Source organism: Zootoca vivipara, chromosome 12 (genome assembly GCF_965207765.1).
Source record: "Zootoca vivipara chromosome 12, rZooViv2.hap1.1, whole genome shotgun sequence".
NCBI classification, from domain to species: domain Eukaryota; kingdom Metazoa; phylum Chordata; class Lepidosauria; order Squamata; family Lacertidae; genus Zootoca; species Zootoca vivipara.
In genome coordinates this window covers 35,492,099-35,509,368 of record NC_142595.1, presented here as the reverse complement: position 1 = coordinate 35,509,368, position 17,270 = coordinate 35,492,099, and the positions used below count along the sequence as shown (strand labels likewise).

At 46.7% G+C, this 17,270-nt stretch overlaps 2 protein-coding genes across 4 annotated transcripts in view; both read left to right on the top strand.

Moving 5' to 3' along the window:
* Positions 1 to 9,953, top strand: part of LOC118094431 (immunoglobulin superfamily member 1-like) — a 31,481-nt gene extending 21,528 nt beyond the window's left edge. Inside the window, exons 8-9 of the mRNA XM_088656282.1 lie at positions 8,432 to 8,469; positions 9,648 to 9,953. Coding sequence (XP_088512408.1) covers positions 8,432 to 8,469; positions 9,648 to 9,806 — 197 coding nt within the window. The 3' untranslated portion in view covers positions 9,807 to 9,953. The remainder of the gene's footprint in view (positions 1 to 8,431; positions 8,470 to 9,647) is intronic.
* The window catches only part of LOC118077612 (platelet glycoprotein VI), a 23,007-nt gene continuing 6,712 nt past the window's right edge, over positions 976 to 17,270 (top strand). The window contains exons 1-4 of one of the 3 annotated variants that reach the window (XM_088656285.1): positions 976 to 1,149; positions 1,279 to 1,314; positions 4,100 to 4,378; positions 5,093 to 5,383. In XM_088656285.1, coding sequence (XP_088512411.1) covers positions 1,119 to 1,149; positions 1,279 to 1,314; positions 4,100 to 4,378; positions 5,093 to 5,383 — 637 coding nt within the window. In that variant the 5' untranslated portion in view covers positions 976 to 1,118. Of the gene's footprint in view, positions 1,150 to 1,278; positions 1,315 to 4,099; positions 4,379 to 5,092; positions 5,384 to 13,500; positions 14,646 to 14,759; positions 14,796 to 16,119; positions 16,417 to 17,270 lie in introns of those variants that run through there. The other 2 variants (XM_035101256.3, XM_088656286.1) reach the window with 2 other exon arrangements.

The following is a 17,270-nucleotide window of genomic DNA, read 5'->3' as shown; positions in this document are numbered from 1 at the left end:
TCCCTTTAAAAAAGGGATAACTTGGCAGCTATGCTGCCCATACTCCTGACAGCTGCCCAGGACTTGACTTTGCAATGACTTGTGACTGGCAGTACTAGATTCCTTTCGCCCTCACAGTACTACTGAGAATCCCTCTGTCCAGTGCATAGCTGCCAAGTCTCCCGTTTTACATGGGAAACCCCCATATTTTGTTACCTTTTCCCACGGTTATCCCAAATTGATTATATTCCCGTAAAGCTCCTGCCGGCGGCCATGTCCCAGCTCCCGGCTGTCTGTGCATGTCTGGACATGTGCAGAAGCGATTTCTGGTGCCCAGACATGCAGACACGGGCAGCCCGGCACCAGAAGTCACTTCTACGCATGTCTGGACATGCGTAGAAGTGACTTCCGGTGCCGCGCTGCCGCTGATCCCGGATTTTTCAATCCGGGAGTTGGAGGGTATGGTCCAGTGGCATAGCATGGGTTGCCAGTGCCCGGAGCCACACAGAGTGGGTGGGTAGGAGGGAAACGGACAGAGGAAAAATGCACATTCAACTGCTTAACGTCATCCATGTCACCTGGGAGATTGCAGCTGCAGAGATAAGAAAAGAATTGTTCCATTGTCTGGAGAGGTCACTTCCTGGTTTGGATGCAGAAGCTATTTTCAATAGAGCCCAGCGACGGAAATGCACAACTGCATCAAGGCAGGACCTAGGTGTTGGAATTTTGTGCCCCTCACAATTTTGTGCCTGGGGCAATCACCCCTGTGGCCCCCCCGCCAATGCTACACCACTGCCTGTGTCTCAGGACATCAGCCATAAAAAAGCACAGGGGATACAATCTATGCTAAACTGTTTTTTTCCAAAAAAATGCAGAAGTTTCATCTGTTCACTTCCGTTCCTTCCATTCTGCAATCCACAGCTGTGACATAAAAGGAGATGTGGTTAGTCAGGCAGGCTAGGGAGGGGACTAGGATCAGAATATCAAATCAGAGAGAAGCGATTTGTGCTGAGGGTCTGCTGTGCAACAGAAGAACACTGCCGGATTTCAGCAGCAAGAGCTGCCAACCAAGACCGTCGTTCAGGACACAGCAAAGATTGGAGCAAACAGGGCACCCTGCTAGCGGCAGAACCCACGCCATGAAGCTGCCTTCCAGCATCCTTTTTCTTGGTTAGTATCCCACCTTGCAGGATGGTGGGGGCAGAGCAAGTGGCAAAGGCACAGTGGGGAGCTCAGAGGCCCAGATCCAGATCCTTTTGCCCAGATAACTTGCCTCTAACAAAATCCTCTCCTTTCCAGGGTGTTGGCTGACCAGGCAGTGGCAAATGTCCAGAGGTGAGTTTGGGTCAACGAAATTATCCCAAGAGTGGGAGAGAGGCATAGGGCAGAAGTCTGAGCTGTAGCTCAAACTCCACCTTAAGCTAGACTAAAATATGTGGGCCAGTGTGGTGTAGTGGTTAAGAGCGGTAGACTCGTAATCTGGGGAACCGGGTGCGAGTCTCCGCTCCTCCACATGCAGCTGCTGGGTGACCTTGGGCTAGTCACACTTCTCTGAAGTCTCTCAGCCCCACTCACCTCACAGAGTGTTTGTTGTGGGGGAGGAAGGGAAAGGAGATTGTTAGCTGCTTTGAGACTCCTTCGGGTAGTGATAAAGCGGGATATCAAAACTAAACTCTTCTTCTTCAGAATGGGGGTTCAATGCCAGGGCCTCCCACAATCAAACTTGCTTTTCTCACTACTGCTGAATTGGTAGTTCCTACACATTCCCTGTAGTGTGCAAGGATGACAGGTGCTGGTGCCCCAGCCTCCTTTGTCTTTAGACAACCTGTGTCCATCTCGGCTGCCCATGTGTAACTCTAAAGTTTCTGTAGGAATGTTAAGGAAGGTAGGAGAGGGTAACTTTATTAGATCAGCTCCTTCCTCCCTCATGCTAGTGAGCATAGAGCAGATCACATTCCTTGCAGTAAACAACAACAACAACTATAATTATTTACTTCAAGGAATGCAATTATTATTATTATTATTATTATTATTATTATTATTATTATTATTATTATTATTACAGTGGTACCTCGGTTTACAAACCCAATTGGTTCTGGAAGTCTATACTTAACCTGAAGCGTACTTAACCTGAAGTGAACTTTCCCATTGAAAGTAATGGAAAGTGGATTAATCCGTTCCAGACGGTCCGTGGAGTACTTAAACTGAAGTGTACTTAACCTGAAGCAAACTTTCCCATTGAAAATAATGGAAAGTGGATTAATCTGTTCCAGACGGGTCCACGGAGTACTCAATCTGAAGCGTACTTAACCCGAGGTATGAGTGTAATTGGTTCCGGAAGTCCGTACTTAACCTGAAGCGTTCTTAACCTGAAGCGAACTTTCCCATTGAAAGTAATGGAAAGTGGATTAATCAGTTCCAGACAGGTCCGCGGAGTACTTAAACTGAAAATACTCAAACCGAGGCATACTTAAACCAAGGTATGACTGTATTATTACCCCGCCCGTCTGCCTGGGTATCCCCAGCCACTCTGGGAGGCTTCCATCAGCAGGGCCAGCTCTAGGTAGAGCCCCGGTGGCGCGGTGTGCCAGGGTGCCGGGCCGCGAAGCCACGCGGAAACCATGCTGTGCCCTGCGAGGGCGGGAGCGCCGGAGCGATCTCTGCCCCTCAGCGCCAGGGCGCCTGACCTGCTCGAGACTGCCCTGTCCATCAGAATATTAAAAACAGAATAAAACGTCAGACATCAAAAACATCCCTAAACAGGGCTGCCTTCAGATGTCTTCTAAAAGTCTGATAGTTATTTATTTCGTTGACATCTGATGGGAGTGCATTCTACAGGGTGGGCGCCATTACCAAAAAGGCCCTCTGCCTAGTGAAGCTTGTTGATGGCTGGTTTCAGCCTTTGTACTAAGCAATCCAGAATTCCCTTTGTGCAGACGGGATTCTTCCTGGTAATTTCCCCTTTATTTCCCTCTTAAAACAATAACAACACAAAGCAGTCTTCTTAAAATAAGAATAAAGTTTACTCACATTCAGTAGCAATCTGAAGGCAGGCTTTAGCTGCAGTTTTGGTTTCATTGGCAGGAAAATGTAGACAAGAGAAATGAAGTCTGAGCTAAGTCTCAGACTTACAACATGTGGCCTACATCCTTCGTTATGGACGAGGCAGCATTGGAACAGCAGGATGAAGAGTAGGTCAAAAGAGATCCAAAAGAGAGATGCCAAAGAGGAAGATGGCTGTGTGCCCAGCCTTTTTATTTGGCTTTATTTGGGTCACGCCTATCTACCTGGTAACACTCAGGGGGGGGGGGTGGCTTCCAAAAGGTATTACAGGAAGTCCTCCCTGTTTGGAGCCACCTTCCTCTATGTGTCCATTCTAGGAAACAAGGAATGTTGGACTTGACTGCTCTATGTCTACATCCCACAGTTCCAAGGATGTTACCTCCTACCTTTTGGACTTGGTTCTCTTTTGACTCTTCCTCAAGCTGCTGCATCTCTGAGTGATGATAGAGCTGCTTTTTAAAACAAAAAACCTTGCTGATCAGGAATTTACACAGACTGATGGATATGGGCTCTGTTGTAGTGGTTCCCAAACTCTCCTCCTCTGGCCATGGATCAGATGAAAATTGCTGAGAGTTTTGGAGGATGACTTAATTCATTTTATGCCTGTTGTAGCTGTTGTAATACACTGTGCCGGATGCCGCAAGATTTGTAGGTGTGTGTGCTTTTCTCAGACAGGCCACAGACCCCCTAAATGAAGTTCATGGGCAGCCAGCTGCTCAGGGACCACAGCTTGATAACCCCTGCTCTGTTGGATAATGTCAAAACAGATTCATCCAGCACTGTCATTTGAATTTTTGTACAAAGTCACTCTATTCCAGGCATCCCCAAACTTCGGCCCTCCAGATGTTTTGGGCTACACGTCCCATCTTCTCCAACCATTGGTCCTGTTAGCTGGGGATCATGGGAGTTGTAGGCCAAAACATCTGGAGGGCTGCAGTTTGGGGATGCCTGCCTATTCGATTCTCGAGCTGCAGCTGAAAGCCTCCTATTTGACAGAAGGAGGCTGTTGCAAGTGTTCCACCCTCCAAACCACATTCCCATTCTCTTTCTTGATCAGGACAATATCACAAGCCCTCGATTTTAGTGATTCCCAGTCCTAATGTTGTCCTTGGAGGGAATTTCTACATCCGATGTGGGAGCCAACATTACGGAGCCACCTTTGAGCTCTTCAAGGGAGATCCTGCAGTGTATGTGCAATCTGAGACAACTCCGTATTATGCAGTGGATTTTCACATTTCTAAGGCCAAACTAGAACATGGAGGAATTTATCAGTGTAGGTATTGCATCGATCGCATATGCTCGCATCTAAGTGACAGACTTTACATCAACGTAACAGGTGAGGGCTTAGCTTAGTCTCTGTGTGACAGTTTTACAAATGACGCTGAAATGGGTGTTGGGTTTAACCCATCTGGCAATCAAATGGGGGGGAGTGCACTGATTGAACTATATAACTGAAATAATAATAATAATAATAATAATAATAATAATAATGGCCGGGTCTCCCCAGCCACTCTGGGCAGCTTCCAACAGAATAAAATATAACTGCACTGATCGAAATATATACCCATCAGAAGGGATTCTTTATCCCCATTTCTATTTAATCATTAGTTTTTTGTTCTGGATTAAAATGCATTCTCTGTAACCAAAGTCGTAATGGAATGCAGATTGTGTAGCACACTACACAATCCCCTGCACTGTACTCCATTTGTCACACACCCAGGTCCTAGTCAACGGACAAGGCAATGAACGTTACTATACAACCTGAAGCCTACAATGGAGGGTCTACAGCAATCCTATCCCACTAGGTTCTGTCTCCCCCCCCCCATAGGGCATCTCTGCCGTGCAGCTTGCCTTTCCCTGACAAGGGTCACATCCCCACCTGTGTTCTCTGCCAACTAATCTCCTGAGTAATGGCATAAATGCAACAATATTCACACTCTGAACAGCATATGGTTTTCTATGTTCCCCAATAGCATTTTACAAAGCCAGACTATTGTGTAAGATCAAAGGATTAAGCATCCCTCTTTTTCTCTTTCTCCCTCTGGATAAGCTTCTCCCAAACCTTCCATCTCAGTGAGCCCAGGTGAGGTGATTTCTCTGCAAGGAAATGCCAGCATCCACTGTAAGACCGAAGAAGAGCAAGAAGTAGAATTTACTCTACACATAGAAAATTCTTCAAATACTTATGAAAGCAAGAAGATGGGATCGGGTGAAGTTCTATTTCCCATTATCAATGCCAAAGAATCAGATGGGGGCACCTATCGCTGTAACTATTGCTTAAAGTTCGAGAACACTCAAGCATGCTCAAACTACAGTGATGAAGTACACATCAAAGTAACAGGTAAGATCCTGTCTTAATCCTTGTATGCATCTTTTACAAATTGCACTAATACAGGTTTTAATTTGCTGCAATTGTAAATGAAATTGGAAGTGTACTGGCGCCACCATTCCTTAGTTTTAAAAGGAGGAATCTCTCCCTCTTCATGTCACAGTTGGGTATCATTTCAACACTTGTAAATGATGGATTCCCTGACTTCTACAGCATCCTGCCTCTCTGTCTCCTGGCCCCGCACTTCTCCAACTCCCTCTTCTGCCTCAAATTCTGAACTTCCCTCTGCCCCAGACTCTTCCTGCTCACTATACCCTGTTACCTCCTCTGCATATGACCCTTCCTACTTACCGTCTTCTCTTCCTTCCTTTTCTCCCTCTGACCACTCATCATTGACCCACCACCAATCCCCTGGCTCTGAGCCATCTTCCCATGGGGGCTCCCTTGGGGAATGCTGGTGCCTCCCTCCTCTCCTCTGCATCCAGACAGTCCATGAGTCTTTATAAAGATACTAGCTGGCCCAGCAACGCGTTGCTGTGGCTCTTCCCTGTGTTTTCCCCCACCCTGTCCCGATCCATAACATATCCCGTCTCCTCCCCCCCACCCCCGGCTCATCCCTGTGATTTCCCCCACCCTTTCCCGACCCATGACCTATTCTGTCTCCTCCTCCCCCCAACACCCACCCAGGAGAGTCCCCACCTCCATTTGGCCTAGTCTGTAAAGGCGAGCTGAGCTGGTGTGGAGAGGGAAGGTTTTCTAGCTGCAGCACCAGTGTAGCCGCCTCCAGAGGATGCTGTTTTGCAACCTCTTCTGGTTTCTCTTTCCCAGCATGCACTTTTGGGTGAGTTTTATGTTCTGAAACACAGTGTTTTGGGGTTTCTACGTGGCCCAGGTCTGACATCTGTCTACGCCAGGCATCCCCAAACTGTGGCCCTCCAGATGTTTTGGCCTACAACTCCCATGATCTCTAGCTAACAGGACCAGTGGTCAGGGAAGATGGGAATTGTAGTCCAAAACATCTGGAGGGCCGAAGTTTGGGGATGCCTGGTCTACGCAAACGGTTTTTGCTTCCTCTCATATTCGCATGTGACGTGTCAAAAGTTGAACGTAATTGGTCAAGCGGTTTCGGAAAAACATGGACACAAACATGCCTGCCCTTTTTACATTTATATATATATAGATAGATTGAACAACACTGGGCCTGGGACTGGGCCCTACAGCACCTCACTTCTCAGGTTCCCCCCCCCCATTGGTGAGCACTCTTTGGATTTGGTCAGTCAACCAGCTACAAATCCACCTGACAGTAGCATCCTCTACCCACATTTTACCAGCATCTCACAATAATATTATGGGGAACTTTCCCAAAAGCCTTACTGGAATCAAGATGTGCTATATTCACAGCACTGGGAGATGGTAATGCAGAGGGTGAATAGAAAGATCCATGAACTGATAGAAGGGTCTTTCTAGGGAGCTTCTGGGCACTGCCTGTGTGGGATTTGGTGAACATTGGCAGCATTCCAACTCCAGGTGACCTTTTCATGGTTTTACAGGTGGACATTCAATAACCGGACATTCAATAGCCATGTGGGCGGGCATTGCTGCCGGCCTTTTCCTTTCGGTCCTCCTCCTGCTGATCCTTGCTTTTGTATTGTCCAGGAAAAGGAAAAAGGGTGAGTAGGCTTCTGGATCAGTTGTTCTGCAAAGGCTGAGATGAAAGCATGCATAAGAGAGGTTGTAAATGCTCACTTTGTGGGAGCTGTACCACTTCAAGTTCCACACGAGAAGATTAAAACCCCAGGTGTCAAGAAAGGTTACAATCTCAGAGAGAGAACGTTGTTCTTTTAAAAACAAAATAGGGTTGAAGTTCATATCGTTAGGCAGGCAGACTGGATGATATTGGGGTAGTGCCTGGTGAAATCGCTAAAGCTGGTGCTGGGCCTGAGTGGGGGGGAAAGTGTATTTATTTATTTATGCAATATATATGTGATAAATAATAGCCAGCAGTGCGCACACCATGTGCCAGTAGAAATGAATTTATCAGTTAAAATACTCACAAGTTAATACAGTGATCTAACAGAATACAGTGGTACCTTGGTTCTCAAACTTAATCCGTTCCGGAAGTCCATTCCAAAACCAAGGCGTGCTTTCCCATAGAAAGTAATGCAAAATGGATTCATCTGTTCCAGACTTTTAAAAACCACCCCTAAAACAGCAATTTAACATGAATTTTACTATCTAAGGAGACCATTGATCCATAAAATGAAAGCAATAAACAATGTACTGCAGTCACACATTCCATCTATCTACGTATCTATCTATCTATCTATCTATCTATCTATCTATCTATCTATCTATCTATCAGTAGCTGAACTGAGTTCCACACAGTCACAAAAAAGAGCCACAAAAACAAAAACGCAAAATAAATAGCAAAAACAGACAGACCTCAGTGTAACTCTCAAAACAGAAGTGTATCACTCAAAATGGAAGTGTGGCACTCAAAACGGAGCACATTCGGCTTCCGAAAAAAGTTCGCAAACCGGAACACTTACTTCCAGGTTTACACTGTTTGGGTTCCAAGCTGTTTGAGTATCAAGGCATTTGAGAACCAAGGTACCACTGTAGTTATAAACTCACATGGTGGATATAATTGTTCAAGGGATAGTTGACCATCCATTTCAGCTATGATCCATTCCACATTAGTGGTGCTACTGCTACTTCCTCGCTTGTGAGTCACACAATGCCATTACCACCATGGAGTTATTCCACCACTCCCATCACTTTAGTTGAAGGTTTTTCCAGGCTTGTTTCATGTTTTTGTTGTTTACCTCTTGTGGCGTCCTTTCACTGTTGATTTGCATGTAAACCAGCAGTGCAGCCAATCAGAAGCCACACCTTGGTTTTTGAATGGTGCTAGGAGCTGAACCACTCCCAGAATGGATTTAGCTTGACAACCAAGGTACCACTGTATATGGGCCAGTGGGGAGGGAGAAACACCACCCATAACTTTACTCAGAAGCCTATTGGGTGAAAAATCTCACAGTGTGTATCTCTGCTCTGCAGGTTCCGTGGCCAATGAAAGAACCCGGCCAGCAAACATAGTAAGAGATATTCCAATGAACAAAAACTCTTATGACTGTGAACGTCCTGCCAACCCTTCATAGTCCTGACATTCCAACCGGGGGGGGGGAGAGGGGGCTCTAATTCAATGCAACAGCCTCTACCTATGCAAGTAACAGGGGATTATTATTTTATTATTTTTATTTTATTATTTATGCCCTGCCCATCTGGCTGGGTTTCCCCCGCCACTCTGGGCGGCTTCCAACAAATACCAAAATACATTAAAATGTCACACATTAAAAACTTCCCTAAACAGGGCTGCCTTTAGGTGTTTTCTAAATGTCAGGTAGTTGTTTATCTCCTTGACCTCTGATGGAAGGGCGTTCCACAGGGCGGGCGCCACTACTGAGAAGGCCCTCTGCCTGGTTCCCTGTAGCTTTGCTTCTCGCAGTGAGGGAACCGCCAGAAGGCCCTCGGCACTGGATCTCAGTGTCCAGGCTGAACAATGGGGGTAGAGACGCTCCTTCGGGTATATAGGCCGTTTAGGGCTTTAAAGGTCAGCACCAACCCTTTGAATTGTGCTTGGAAACGTACTGGGAGCCAATGTAGGTCTCTTAGGACCAGTGTTATGTGGTCTCGGCAGCCGCTCCCAGTCACCAGTCTAGCTGCCGCATTCTGGATTAATTGCAGTTTCCGGGTTACCTTCAAAGGTAGCCCCACGCATTGCAGTAGTCCAAGCGGGAGATAACTAGAGCATGCACCACTCTAGCGAGACAGTCCGTGGGCAGGTAGGGTCTCAGCCTGCGTACCAAATGGAGCTGATAGACAGCCGCCCTGGACACAGAATTAACCTGTGCCTCCATGGACAGCTGTGAGTCCAAAATGACTGACAGGCATGGCTGATTTGATTTGGGGTGGGGTAGAGGGCCAGGTACCATCCTCCGTATGGTTGGTGCACATCTCCAGGTATGTCCATTTTTTGAACTAGCACTTCCAAATTCCTGGAATTGCTCTGCACCAGGGATGGAGGAACTGTGGCAGATGTTGTTGGACTACATCCCCCATCAGCCATAGCCAGAGGCCATGGATGATGGGAGTTGTAATCCGGTAAGATCTGGAGAGCAACAGTTTCTCCATTCCTGCTTTGTTTCCATTGTATATAACTCTAGCAGACTGAATGGCAGGACTGCCTGCTACATCTCCTTTTCCCCCTCCATAGCCCTTGCAGTCTGAGCCTGAAGAAGACCCTGATGGAGTTTCCTACGCTGTACTGAGCCACAGTTCATCGAAAACCAAACCAGCACCCGATGCTGACGGGATCCCTGAGACCTGTGATTATGCAACAGTGGCCCAACACAGAGCCAAGGAGCGCCAATAAGCAGGACCTCTTACAATGCAGAGACTTCTGGGACCTTGGCTTATCCCTGAGTGTTGTGGAAATTTAGCTTTTTTCTAGCTTCCATGACATGGGAGATGAGTTTCATAAGGTAGACTTATTCATGGAAAGAAACTGTTGGCCCCCAGCTACAAACTGGGCAGTCCATACATAATGAATTTAAAAAGACGTTTAAAATAGGTATTCCCAAGAGGCCAGAAGCATTCCCCTCCCCCCGCCAAGGGATTATATGGGCAGAGGTTCCAAAGGAGATGGCTAAGTTGTTTGTGTAAGCTACCGTGTTTCTCCAAAAATAAGACACCGTCTTATATTTTTTTTGTTGTTGTTGTTGTTGTTGTTGTTTAGTCATTTAGTCATGTCCGACTCTTCGTGACCCCATCTTATATTTATTTCCCTCAAAAAAACCATGGTGGCTTATTTTCAGGGGATGTCTTATTTTTGGGGTATGGCTTATTTTCGGAGAAACACGGCACTACCGCAGCCAGAATCCTCTATGCGCAGAAGTGTAAAGAAGAAGTTCCAATGAAAGAAGAGTGGATTTTAAAGTTAATGGACTATGCAGAGATGGCAAAGTTGATGGCAAAAGTAAGAGATCAAAAAGATGGGAACTTTTTGTCGGAGAGCGGAGGTTCTTTTCGGACTATCTGAGAAAAAGCTATAGCCCAATGAAATCACGAGCAGGATTTGGATAATAGGCAAGGGGAGGTGAATAAATAAATGGTTGTAATATGTTATAATACAATAGGGGGGGAGGCCGGTCAAAATGTAAGAAATTGTTATATTGAAAGTGAATTGAACAACGTCAAATTGTGTGTAAAAAGAAACTAATAAAAATTTATTATACAAAAAGAGAATTGGGCAGCTGCTTTTACGGCTGTGTTGGGAGACCACATCCTTTCTGCAGATTCTTCCTTACTGTTGGTAATATGGAAACAGGCCAAAATAGGGGAGGGGACCTCACTTCCGGGGACTGGGTGTGGCCCTTGGGGCTCTCCACAGGCAATGACCCTCTGCACCATCTTGAGGGCTTTTGTGTCTTGATGTAATATTGCCTCCTGCTTGCCAGAATCAGGGCTAGAGAAGTGGGGTGTTGTTAGGGACCGTGTTGAAGAGGGCTGCACTGAGGAGAAATGGTGGGAGCCTGCCCTTCCCCCTGCTAGTGATCAGGATCCTGACTCTTCCCAGGAGCACTGGCGGAGGAAGAGGGGGCGGGGGGAGTGCACTGCCCCTGGCACCACGATCCTGGTGGGGTGGCATCGTAGCTGCCTCCCCCCGTGCTGGGTGCCATGCCCCCGCAGGCAGAATGCCACACCCCAGGATGTGTGCCACGGCCCCAGGATGCATGCCACAGCCATGCAGTCAGCACGTCACACCCCCGGGATGCATGTCATGCCTCTGTGGGCGACGTGCCATGCCCCCAGGGTGCGTGCCAGCCTGGCCCCCACCTGCTCTCCGCCCCCAGTGCCAGAGCATGAAGCTCCGCCACTGCCCAGGAGCACGAGGACAGTATAGATTTGGAACAGTGGTTTGCAGAGGGACATAGTTCAGAAGGCAGAAGCTGGGAAGTACCGAATGGAGAACAGCTAGGAGGAGAAGTGCTGGGAGAGAGAGAGAGTTAACAGGCTCAATTTCTCTAGAAAGTGTTCATCTGCTCAGCCCAAGGTCAAGAAGAGCAGATAAGGTGGAAGCACAGAAAACACAGTAGTTACGAGATCAGGTTACAAGATGTGGTAGTGACGTGGAGGACTAGGGAGGCAGTGGAGGAAAACCCTTAATTGGGAGCACCTTCATTCTGAGGAATGGACTCCTTGTTCTCTCACTGTGATAATTAAAATTTCGAACTGGAAAGAGAAAGAACTTTCTCTTTTTTCTGCTTATCTACTGCCAAAGGGTGGGGGAGCTCCTTCAAGTATACAGGGCTGAGGTTGTAGTCTTTCGCTGATTTATTTATTTGGAAAAATTTGTGAACTCTGTGAATGTATAACCAATCCCTCAGCAGTTTACATTAAACAGTATAATTATCAGTGATATACGGATAAAATCAACATATTTTTAAAATGAGTATACGGATATAATAGAGAAGTTATTTTTACCATCGCGCTGGTTGATGATCTCCGGCAAGCTAGGGACAAAGGTGAGAGCTGTTTCCTAGTTCTGCTGGATCTCAGCGGCCTTTGACACCATCGACCATAACATCCTTCTGGACCATCTAGAGGGGCTGGGAGCTGGGGGCACTGTCATGCAGTGGTTCCGCTCCTTCCTCCTGGGCCATGTTCAGAAAGTGGTGCTGGGGGATGAGTGTTCAGACCCCTGGGCACTCACTTGTGGGGTGCCTCAAGGTTCCGTTCTCTCCCCCATGCTTTTTAATATCTATATGAAGCCGCTAGGAGAGATCATCAGGGAGTTTGGGCTGGGTGTTCATCAGTATGCGGATGATACCCAGCTCTACCTCTCTTTCAAATCAGAACCAGTGAAGGCGGTGAAGGTCCTGTGTGAGTGCCTGGAGGCGGTTGGAGGATGGATGGCAGCTAACGGATTGAGGTTGAATCCTGACAAGACAGAAGTACTGTTCGTGGGGGACAGGAGGCGGGCAGGTGTGGAGGATTCCCTGGTCCTGAATGGGGTAACTGTGCCCCTGAAGGACCAGGTGCACAGCCTGGGAGTCATTTTGGACTCACAGCTGTCCATGGAGGCACAGGTTAATTCTGTGTTCAGGGCGGCTGTCTATCAGCTCCATTTGGTACGCAGGATGAGACCTACCTGCCCGCGGACTGTCTTGCCAGAGTGGTGCATGCTCTGGTTATCTCCCGCTTGGACTACTGCAATGCGCTCTACGTGGGGCTACCTTTGAAGGTGACTCGGAAACTGCAATTAATCCAGAATTCGGCAGCTAGACTAGTGACTGGGAGTGGCCGCCGGGACCACATAACACCGGTCCTGAGAGATCTACACTGGCTCCCAGTACGTTTCCGAGCACAGTTCAAAGTGTTGGTACTGACCTTTAAAGCCCTAAACGGCCTCGGTCCTGTATACCTGAAGGAGCGTCTCCACCCCCATCATTCAGCCCGGACACTGAGATCCAGCACCGACGGCCTTCTGACGGTTCCCTCATTGCGAGAGGTGAGGTTGCAGGGAACCAGACAGAGGGCCTTCTCAGTAGTGGCACCCGCCTGTGGAATGCCCTCCCAGCAGATGTCAAGACAATATGCAATTATTTTACTTTTAGAAGACAACTGAAGGCAGCCCTGTTTAGGGAAGTTTTTAATGTTTGATGCTGTACTGTTTTTAATATTCAGTTGGAAGCTGCCCAGAATGCCTGGGGAAGCCCAGCCAGATGGGCGGGGTATAAATAATAAATTATTATTATATTATTATACCAAGTGTCTAAAACAGTGTGGCCAGGGTGTCTGCCTGGTGTTAACAGAACTTGTGAAAGATCCTTCTGCCTACCTCCCTGGGCATATCAGAAAACACATGAAATAATATATGCTATATGAACTAATATAGAAATCTAATATAGAAATATAGAAATGCTATATGAACTAATATAGAAATCTCTATGTGGGACAAGAAGCTACAGTTAGAACTGGATATGGAACAACTGATTGGTTCAAAATTGGGAAAGTAGTACGACAAGGTTGTATATTGTCTCCCTGCTTATTTAACTTATATGCAGAATTCATCATGCGAAAGGCTGGACTAGATGAATCCCAAGCCGGAATTAAGATTGCTGGAAGAAATATCAACAACCTCAGATATGCAGATGACACAACCTTGATGGCAGAAAGCGAGGAGGAATTAAAGAACCTTTTAATGAGGGTGAAAGAGGAGAGCGCAAAATGTGGTATGAAGCTCAACATCAAAAAAAACCAAGATCATGGCCACTGGTGCCATCACCTCCTGGCAAATAGAAGGGGAAGAAATGGAGGAAGTGAGAGATTTTACTTTCTTGGGCCCTTTGATCACTGCAGATGGTGACAGCAGTCACGAAATTAAAAGACGCCTGCTTCTTGGGAGAAAAGCAATGACAAACCTAGACAGCATCTTAAAAAGCAGTGACATCACCTTGCCAACAAAGGTCCGTATAGTTAAAGCTATGGTTTTCCCAGCAGTGATGTATGGAAGTGAGAGCTGGACCATAAAGAAGGCTGATCACCGAAGAATCAATGCTTTTGAATTATCGTGCTGGAGGAGACTCTTGAGAGTCCCATGGACTGCTAGAAGATCAAACCTATCCATTCTTAAGGAAATCAGCCCTGAGTGCTCACTGGAAGGACAGATCGTGAAGCTGAGGCTCCAATACTTTGGCCACCTCATGAGAAGAGAAGAATCCTTGGAAAAGACCTTGATGTTGGGAAAGATTGGGGGCACAAGGAGAAGGGGATGACAGAGGACGAGATGGTTGGACAGTGTTCTCAAAGCTACGAACATGAGTTTGACCAAACTGCAGGAGGCAGTGGAAGACAGGAGTGCCTGGCGTGCTATGATCCATAGGGTCACGAGGAGTCGGACATGACTAAACGACTACGGTAAACAACAACAATATATGCTGATTTTGCATAATATGACTGCAGCATGGTGGGGGGGGAAAGGGAAGTGGTTTGCAAGGCACTTCCAGATCTGCTAAGTTGTGCATTATAGAGTACTTGCACTTCATGGGAAAGAACTGTGTTGCAGAGCCGTGTTGCATTTCAGACCCTGCAGCCTCCCTCCAAGATCTTCATTCCGGGGACAACGCACATCTTGGGGGACACAGGACACTGGACTACAGGGCTAGGTGCTCCTTCGTCATGAGGCTGTCTTTCAACATCCTCTTTATCGGTTGGTATCTCAGCTGAAAGGGTGAAGGGACTGAGGGTTGTGCAATGGCTGGAGACCCAATTGTGGTTCCTGCTGCTCAGCTATATCGCCGCTAATGCAACATCTCCTTTCCAGGATTCCTGCTGGCTGAACAGTGGCAAATCTCTGGAGGTGAGTCTCCTCGGGTGATAAATATGAACGTGGGGCCAGGGGAAGATGGAATGGGGGCAGAGTGAGAACTAACTGTAACAGTTTCCCCCAACCAAATCTGATTTCCTAACATCTGCATGATAACCACAGAGGCCTACCAAACGTTCTCTGAGCTATACAAATATTAAAGGTACAGGCACATCCAATCCAAATTGATTTCAAGGTTAACTTGTAGGAATAAAGCCCTCAGTGGCTTGAGACTGAGGACCTGAAGGAATGCTTCCTGCCATGCGGACGTATCTGAGGACTGAGGACTGAGGTCCCCTCCTGCTGCTACTCTTTTCCAGGTGCCCTTGCCATTTGAGATTAGAATGGAGGAGGAGGAGGATATATTCCTGCCATTTTTAAAGCATTGTGTTAATATAGACTGCTGGTGTTTGTTTCTTGTTTTCTGCAAGTCACCCTGGAGAGAGACATATAAATTTTCCCAGTACATTTCTAAGCACAATTCAAAGTGTTGGTGTTGACCTTTAAAGCCCTAAACAGCCTCTGTCCAGTATAGGGCTTTAAAAGTCAACACCAACACTTTGAATTATGTTCAGCCCAGAAACTGAGGTCCAGCTCTGAGGGCCTTCTGGCGGTTCCCTCCCTGTGAAAAGTGAGGTAACAAGGAACCAGGCAGAGGGCCTTCCTAGAGAAGAGATGGTTAAGGGGTGATATGATAGCCATGTTCAAATATATAAAAGGATGTCATATAGAGGAGGGAGAAAGGTTGTTTTCTGCTGCTCCAGAGAAGCGGACATGGAGCAATGGATTCAAACTACAAGAAAGAAGATTCCACCTAAACATTAGGAAGAACTTCCTGACAGTAAGAGCTGTTTGGCAGTGGAATTTGCTACCAAGGAGTGTGGTGGAGTCTCCTTCTTTGGAGGTCTTTACGCAGAGGCTTGACAGGCTTGGCAGGGGGTTGGACTGGATGGCCCTTGTGGTCTCTTCCAACTCTATGATTCTATGATTCCATGTCAAGGAAATAAACAACTACCGGTATCTGACTTTCAGAAGACATCTGAAGGCAGCCTTGTTTAGGGAAATTTTTTAATGTTTTATGTTTTATTGTGCTTTTAATTCTGTTGGGAGACGCCCAGAGTGGCTGGGGGAACCCAGCCAGAGATGGGTGAGGTATAAATGTTGTTGTTGTTAATCAATTTATTCAACAAAAACTGGTGTTCTGTGGACCTTGAACCTCTGATCAAAGCTTCGTTTTCCCCAGAGCATGCAAATGTCTCCCTCCCTTGTAGATGTTCCACCTTCCAAATCTCAGCCTTATTCTCCTTCTTTGATCTAGGACAATATAACTCAAAACCTTCCATCTCAAAAGGCCCCATAAATGTCAACCAGGGGGAAGATATCTTCTTGGAGTGCAAAAGTGACTACCTTCAATCTGCACGACACTTTCTGTACAAAGGAGATTCAGACCGTTCTGCTTCAGCAACTCAGAAAACAGAGGCTGATGCAGTTTTATTTCACATTTCCAATGCCATAGAATCAGATGGCGGAATCTACCGATGTAAATATTGCCACGAGGCAAATGCAAATTTAAAGTGCTCAAATCTCAGTGATGGTGTCCAAGTCAACATAAAAGGTGAGAGACGGCTGAATCCTGATAGGCCTTTTGCCCAAATGACACATAAAATTATACATAAAATGTATAAATCATGGGGGGGACTGCTTTTACTAAACCAACCTTTGCCAACCTAGTGCCCTCCGTGTGGTTTGGTCTACAACTCTGTATGGGCCATTTATCCGGAAGATATTTGTATTTTGAGGAGATAGTGCTCTAGTAGGGTTTCCTGCCTCTGTTTGCTTCCCCCTCTCTAAACTCTTTGATGGCTGAAGAACAGCCTTTAATTTCCTAGTCCTAATCTGTTGGAAGGAAGTGATATTGCTGGCTACCTTCTTTTGATGTTGGACATTGCTTTAAGAAAGTGAGGCATTGGGAGAGGTGACTAATGAACAATCTGTACGTAGCGAGTAGCATGTAGGCGGTCAAGCAAACCACACAGGTTAGCTATCTATAAATCGGATGTTTGTGGGCATAGTGTTAGGGCAGGGGCCCCAAACTAAGGCCTGGGGGCCAGATGCAGCCCAATCACCTTCTAAATCCGGCCTGCGGACGGTCCGGGAATCAGCATGTTTTTACATGAGTAGAATGTGTCCTTTTATATAAAATGCATCTCTGGGTTATTTGTGGGGCATAGGAATTTGTTCATTTTTTTCTCTCAAAATATAGTCTGGCCCCCCACAAGGTCTGAGGGACAGTGGACTGGCCCCCTGCTGAAAAAGTTTGCTGACCCCTGTTGTTAGGGAGAAGCTCATGCACAGACTGAAGGCCACTTCTTTAGGGCTTCCAAGCAGCAGATCGAAGTGCTTACTTGATATGTACTGTATATATTGCTTGCTGTTTAGAATAAAATCTTTAATCTTCTCCCTCACTTG